This window comes from Pipistrellus kuhlii, unplaced genomic scaffold (assembly GCF_014108245.1).
Source record: "Pipistrellus kuhlii isolate mPipKuh1 unplaced genomic scaffold, mPipKuh1.p scaffold_m20_p_1, whole genome shotgun sequence".
Classification (NCBI taxonomy): Eukaryota; Metazoa; Chordata; class Mammalia; order Chiroptera; family Vespertilionidae; genus Pipistrellus; species Pipistrellus kuhlii.
This window is the reverse complement of record NW_023425404.1, coordinates 171214698-171222517: the sequence shown is the minus strand read 5'-3', so window position 1 is coordinate 171222517 and position 7820 is coordinate 171214698. Positions and strand designations below refer to the sequence as shown.

At 39.5% G+C, this 7820-nt stretch overlaps 1 protein-coding gene across 1 annotated transcript; it reads left to right on the top strand.

Moving 5' to 3' along the window:
* Window positions 1-5594: 5594 nt before the first annotated feature.
* LOC118706999 (40S ribosomal protein S29-like) lies at window positions 5595-5873 on the top strand. The gene has a single exon (XM_036416774.2). It carries the CDS (start codon window positions 5624-5626, stop codon window positions 5792-5794), a length of 171 nt encoding a protein of 56 aa, XP_036272667.1. The 5' UTR covers window positions 5595-5623; the 3' UTR covers window positions 5795-5873.
* Window positions 5874-7820: the final 1947 nt, after the last annotated feature.

The following is a 7820-nucleotide window of genomic DNA, read 5'->3' as shown; positions in this document are numbered from 1 at the left end:
AGTTCAACCACTGAGTCACACTAGCCAGGGTAACCTTCTGGTTTTAAGTTACCCAACTTTTGGTACTTTATTATGGGATGCTTAGGAAAATAATACAGCATCCTTAGCTTTCCTAAATGTCAGTGAAATGCAAATAAAAACTGCAATGAGATCATTACTTCTCGGGTAAAAGACTGGCAAAAACCAGAAAACTGGGCTCTGTTGACAGGATTGAGAAATCACTATTCAAATATGATACACCAGGAAACAGTGTCATTATCACAAGAAAAAAAAAAAGATAATTCTATGCAGGAAGTAAATAACAGTATCAAATGCTGCAGAGATATAAAAATAAGATATTAAGGTATCCAGTTTAAATAGTGACTAACAGATCTTTAGTGATATTTAGAGATGAGGTTCAGAGGAAAAGTGGGGGTAAAAGAGAGTAGTTTGAAAAATGGAAAGTGAGACACTGGATATAGGGAAGGAGGTGACTTTTTCAGGAAAATACATAATCATCCACTTGACAAGACAACCCTGACATCAAGCTGTAGTTCTATGTGATAGAGACTAAGGTGAGTTGAAAATTTGTACATAAAACCTTTGAAACTCCTCCCTTCAAGAGGTGGAGCTTAACTTCTTCTCCCCTTAAGTGTGAGCTGGGCATAGTGACTTGCTTCTAACAAATAAATATGGAGAAGTGATGATAATGGCATCTTATACTTGGACATAAAAGGTCTCCTCTTTCTCTCTTGGAAAATTCATTCTGTGGAAACTGTCTGATCATGAAGCCACTCAAGCAGCTCGTTGGAGACAAACTGAGGCCCTTGCCAGCAACCATGTAAGTAAGCTGTTTTAGAAACTGAGTTTCTAGCCCCAAGTGAATCCCTGAGATAATTGTAAATCCAGACTACATCTTAACCAGAGCCTCAGCCAGATCATACAGCTAATCCACTCTCAAATTCCTACCCAAAAAACTATGAGACAATCATAATATCGATAATAAAAGTCCAAGAGGCATCACGACCAAAACGACCAACTACCGCTCACCATGAATGCATGGATCACCTCTCAATCTCTCCCCCAAAGCCCACAGGCTCCAACTGCAGCAAGGCTGGTGGCTGGCAGGCAGATGGTGAGGTGGGCGCAGCGAGGCAGGTGCCATGAGGCAAGTGCTGGTGGGCAGGGCTGCGAGTGCAGTGGAATGGAGGGCCAGTGGGCAGGGCGTGCATGGATGGGCGGGGTTGCACAATTTGGTGCGCTGGGGCCTCTAGTAAGTATATTTTTTTTTAAGCAGCTAAACTTATGGATAATTTGTTACACAGCAATGGATAGCTAATACAGGGACTGTATAGATAGTAAACAATTTATGGCTAATATTGTTATTTATTTCAGATGAACTTGAAAACATGTCACATAAGATGTATCAGAAATCTCCCTTGGCTCTTTGATCCAAATTGGCCTAAATATTTATTTATGAGTAGTTTGCAGTTATTTGGAAAAAAGTATTAATTTAATTTTAAGTGGTGAGCAACTTATGTTTTTATTACGTGGGTATGTAGATATACACATTTTATGCTGGTTTTACAAATTAATGATCTCTACAAGAGACAATATCCCTGTCTTCTAAAATTAAAATCACCCACATTTATTTGTTTACAGTTTCACATGTATAATTAAAACTTGGGAAAACATTTGAAATGAAGTAATCAATTTTTATTGCTTTCATTAGAACATTTTGTTTGTCAGCCTTGGGAATGGACTTTATACTTTGTTGGTTTTCATCCTTTCATTAAATCATCTTTGTAATTTTCTTTATCTTTTTTCTACTCAGAAAAATTCTACTTTTTAATTTAGACTTATAGAGTATGTTTAAAAATAATTTCAAATTGTACCTTTAAAAAATTAGATTATAAATACACAAAAAATTAGACCAATCATATTCTGTGGTTGATGGCCTACTATCAACACTACCCCCTCTTTCTCTTTCAAAATTAACTTGTTACCTGGCTGGCATGGCTCAGTGGTTGAGGGTCAGACCATGAACCAAGACGTCAATGAACCACGACATCAACAGTTCCATTTCTGGTCAGGGCACATGCCTGGGTTTCAGTCTTTTTTTTTTTTTTTTTTTTTTTTTTTTTTTTTTAATATATTTTTACTGATTTCAGGGAGGGAGGGAGAGGGAGAGAGAGACAGAAACATCAATGATGAGAGAGAATCTTTGATCGGCTGTCTCCTGCATGCCCCTCACTGGGAATTGAGCCCACAACCCTGGCGTGTGCCCTTTACCAGAATTGAACTGGGACCCTTAGGTCCACAAACCAATGCTCTATCCACTGAGCCAAACCAGCTAAGGCTGGGGTTTCAGTGTTGATCCCCAGTAGGAGACAGCTGATTAATGTTTCTATCTCCATCTCCCTCCCTTCTTCTCTAAAATAAATAAAACATTTTAAAAATTAACTTGTCACTTTTTTGCTTTCTATTTTTTTTCAGTTACAGTTTACATTCAGTATTATTTTGTATTAGTTTCGGATGTACAGCATAGTGTTTAGACAATCATATACTTTACAATAACTTCAGTCACTTTTAATGCTCCATCTCTACCCCCCAGTTTCTTCCCTGCTCAAACCCCACATTCAAAGATTCTACTTGAATTAATTTGAGATGAGGCCTGGGCCTCATTATTTTTAAGAATTTGTCCCGGTGGTTCTAATATGCAACCAAGTTGAGAACTAGTGTGTGGTAGACACTGTCTATTCAAAAGTGATCTTAAAATAGCAGCATTGACTTCAACTGGGAGTTTGTTACACATGCAGCATTTTAGTCCTCACCTCAAACCCAATCATTAGAATCTGCTTTTTAAACAAATCTCCAGGTGATTCGTAAGCACTTTAAAGTTTGAGAGGCACTGCTTTTGGGCTAGATTCAAAACATGACTCACTTATTAGCTATGTGACCTTGAATAAGTTACTCAGCCACCCTGTACCTCACATCCCTCATAAAGGGAGGACAGTAATAGTACCTACTACCTATAGGGTAGTTATGAGGATTTCATACAATATTGTACTAAAATGTTTAGAACAGTGCTTGACTCATAGTACGTGCACAACAAATGTTAGGTATTATTCATTACCATTTCTAGGCTTGAATATTAAACATTTGGTGGGAGTTGTTAAAATATATATTTTAAAATTTTTTCAGAGAACAGAATTTGAAGGCCCAGTCTCTTAGGAGTTAGTATTATCAAGTGAATTATTCACTTTGTGGTTTTAATCTCATAAAAAAAAATAATTTCAAAACTGAGAGTGATGTGTAGGATCCAGCTGCAAAAAATTCAAAATCAGCTACATGCAGCTGCACTCTGGTTCCCCTAATTCATCTAACAGCTTTTAGTGGGTTCTATAAGTGACAGGAGAAAAGGCACAGCAGATGTGCAAGATGGCTCCTGAAATCTAAAGTGGGGCAGATGGTTCTCTGGTTGATTGACAGATTCAGGAGCACTGCGGTAAGGGTCACCTCCTGTGTGTGGAGGATGGTGTGTGTGTGTGTGTGTGTGTGTGTGTGTGTGTGTGTGTCCCCGCCACCCACTGCACTCTGCCTGCAAATGAAACTATCATACAAGAAAGAAAAGCAGGGGTGGCTATTCAGAAGGTCTTTGTTTTCAAATATTCTCTGCGGTGAAAAGATTCTCAGCAAAAGAGAGTCACCTAAATGTGGGGAAAAAATCTCCTTCTCTAACCAACCAAAGAGTTGACTCTTTGCATAGTTACAACAAAGTAAACAGATTCATGTTTGAACACAATTCTCCTGATCCTGGAGATTGAGCTGAGATTAATGAAAGAACAAAGAACTAATGCAATTGGCATTTATCAACCCCCAACAGCATTGATTAACACTGAACTCTTTTGTCATTGGAAGCCCCATATTGCTCTTAAAAATAAAACTCCTTGTTTTAAACTTTAGTTAGAAGGTTAGACAACTATTTGTGGTTGCTGATCAGGAATTTACAATCTAGGCTACATCACCTGTATGCTTATCTCTCTATCGCTGTCTCTTCAACTTCCTTTCCAGTACTTCAGATCTCAAAGAAAAAAAAAACCTCATTTTTATTGCATGTAACGTAAGTGTTGGACCCTGTGCTAGGTGCTTTCTTAGAATGTTTTATGACTTAAAATCTCAGAGATATTAATTGACCCCTTTTAATACAGAGACATGCACCCTTCATTTTATTAATTCTTCTCTTCATCTCTTTTGCAGGGAAAACAAGCACTAACAAGCCCCAGGAAAATATATCCAAGCATAACTTCAGAGGTGCATGTGGCCTAAAAAGAAAGTATCAACTACAAAAGGCCAGACATGTCCAATTAACATGAAGACTGAGATGTGGGCCTGAGAAGACTGAGCCTCGGTCTGCACACTGAAAGGTCCCGGGTTCGATTCCGGTCAAGGGCATGTACCTTGGTTGCGGGCACATCCCCAGTAGGGGGTGTGCAAGAGGCAGCTGGTTGATGTTTCTCTCATCGATGTTTGTAGCTCTCTATCCCTTTCCCTTCCCCTCTACAAAAAAATAATAAAATATATATTTTTAAAAAGACTGAGATGTGGGGCTGCTCCCTGAGGCTATTCCCAGGAGTTGCGCCCATTCGGAGCCTCTGTCCTGTCGCCTGGTGTCTCCACCCTGTCAGCTGCCCTTTGCCATGCCTGCCATGTTCCAGAACATAAATATCTCCGGCAACCCCATGCATCCTTGCCCACAATGGGCAGCAACAGGCGCTTGGGCTGAATTTTCTGAGATTTAACCGCAGAGAAAAGCTGAATGTTGCCCGTGGTTCTCATCACCTGTGGAATACATGGCATGCCATAGGCTTTCCTTCCTACAAGCGACCTTCAGAGGACTTCAAAAAAGGTTCAAGCTGAGGCAACTGGCCTGGGAGCTCCGCCCAAAGCTCATCCCAAAGGCTGAGTGAATTAATGCTTACGGAACATTAGTGGAACACTAGCTGGGAAATGTGCCTTTTGCTATTAATTATCCCTTCTCATTTCCATATTCTCAACTCTTCTCCTTGACAATTACTGTCAACACTCTACTGGTACAGAATTAGGCCCTAGCCAGGTAGCTCAGTTGGTTAGAACACTGTCCTGATACCCTAATGCACATGTGTCAAACACAAGGCCCTCGGGCCAAATCCGTCCCGCCAGGCCTTGCAATGTGGCCCGCACCGCGCTGTCATCACTGCACTCCGCTGCGTTTCCATCACAATGACAGTTTATGACTGTTCAGTAAACCATTCGGCCCGCGATTTAGGCTGGATTTTAGATTTTGGCCCCTTCTCTGATTGAGTTCGACACCCCTACCCTAAGGTTTCATTTTCCATCTCCTGGTCAGGGTACATATAAGCATCAACCAATGAATGCATAAGTGAGTGGAAAAACAAAATAGATATTTCTCTCTCTTTCCTTCCCACTGTCTTTAAAATCAATCAATTAATGTTTTAAAAAAGACACTATGGAATTAAAAAACAAAACTATTCATTCCTTATTTTCCACTCAGTCTTCACTCTATGTCTTTCACCAAACAGCTAAACTTTTGTAAAGAATAGTCTATACTTGCCTTTTGCCTTATTGCTACAGAGACAGCGAGATGGGTCACCAGCAACTCTCCTGGAGCTATCTGAGGAAATTCGGCCAGGGTTCTCGTTCTTGCTGCGTCTGCTCAAAACGCCAGGGTCTGATCCGGAAATACGGTTTCAACATGTGCCACCAGTGTTTCCCTCAGTATGCCAAGGACATAGGCTTCATTACGTTGGACTAAGTAAACTTCCATGAACGGATCATTGAAGACATCTACCTTATGACAGAATGCTATCTCTTTGTACATAAAATTTAAAATAGTCTATACTTTTCACTACATTATTCCCATTCTTTTCTCAACCCATTATAATCTAAATTTTAATGAAACTACTTTTGCCAAAATTAAAAATAACTCTATTCAACGGATAGTTCTCAGTCCTTGTCAACATTGGCAATTCCTTATATGAATTAATGAGTACCATAAATAATTCCTTTATAATTAACTTTTTTGATGTCATATCTAACAAGTGGGCATTTCTTATGATTACATTCCATTAGATCTTAATTCAGTGAGGTATTTTGAAGAGAGTTGATTTAACGTAGGTAGATTGATTTCTAGTGATTTCACAGTTCAAGATTGAAGCACCAAAGGTCTAAATTGGCTCATAAATCCAGTAGCTTCTATCAAATGTGAATCAACTTCCAGTTTGTACCTTATTAATTTATGTCTAAATTCTTTGATTGTTGCATTGCCTAATTACTAATAGACTCACTACCTCTAAATGCCAGCACAGAAAATGAGTTTACCTTAAATGTTTAGGATCTTATTTGTTCCTGCAGAAAGATCACAATACCCTTTCATCAATATAAATCCAATTTATTAATTAACTTGGTTGCTAAGAAATATCTAGGCAACAGAAAATATACTCATCAGTATCTACCATATATCACATGTTAGGCCTGGCTCAGTAAATATAAAGAATAACTGAATTCTGGAATCTTATAATCTAGTCTGAGAGCAAAGAAAAGAACAAATTTTGCTTTGGCATAAAGCTCATACAATATGTCTTCTAATTTTCTTCTTATTTCTTCTCTTACAAAATTTACTCAACAAATTAAAGAAGTGTTTACTGATTTCATACTTTGTGCCAATCATTTTGATGTCAGACAGGCTTCTACTCTCTTGGCTTTTATTTTAGTTTGGAGGGGAGGGTTGGAGAGAGAGAAAGAGAGAGAATAAAACAAATAATTGTTTTAGATCAAGATAAGTGCTATGAAAATAAACAAGGTAACATGAAGACCGACTGGGTACTATTTTAATTGGGTGATCAGGGAAGGCCTATTTAATAAAGTGCCTCAGGTGACATCAGCTGCAACCGGAGACAAGAAGCCATGTGAACAGACAGAGGAAGAGTTCTCCAGGAAGGAAGAGAAATTGCAAAGGCCCTGAGCTGAGAACCAGCTGAGCAACAAAATGAATATTAATTACTAATATTGATTTTCTTGGGGATATACTTGGAGTGTGAAGATTTATAAGCCAAGGTCTCCGTCCTACAGGAGTTCTATAACGCAGATATGCATAAGCAGAAAGAACAGGATACAGAACCTAGTAGACATTGCAGTGACCAAAGTATGTACAAAGAGATGCTAAGGAGTGATTAATTCTCTGGGGGGTGTTTTTGAGAAGGTTTCACAAAGGAGATAATACAAAACCAGGATTTTGATATATGAATAGCGTTGACAAGGCAGGGAAGAGGGCTGGTGGAAGGGTGACAGGACAGCGGACAGGTGCAAGTGTGTTTCTTAATGATGGACGCTACAATAGAGACCCAGCCATGAAGGGCCTTATATTCTGTGCATGATGGGCACAACCAAAAGGCTCTAAGGAAGGAACCCCAGGGGGGAGCTTGTGCCTTAGATGGATCTCCATAGGCTCTCTCGCTTAAATCTGTGGGGAAACAAATTTGGAGCATTTCTAGGGGCAACGACAGAGATGAAATGAGGATGATGTCAGAGGCGCAGGAAAAGAGCTAAGAAATCGGGAGAGGATGTTAGCAGTGGATGCCACAAACGGGTAGGGCTAAGTCGCCAGTAATTTTCAGTATCTGGCTCACAGAAGGCACTCCATTACTTGTAGAATGAATAGAGGAATGCATGGCGGCTGGATGTGGCAGCATGATGTCTTATGAACAGAAGTCATCAGGCCCCCAGTCAAATACCAACTCTCCCATTCGTAGAGAGCGTTTGAGCGCTTAAGCTTCTTTTTT

What these genes read in the sequence shown, in the direction of transcription:
- LOC118706999 (XM_036416774.2), top strand. Translation starts at nt 5,624, where the DNA reads ATGGGTCACCAGCAACTCTCCTGGAGCTATCTGAGGAAATTCGGCCAG.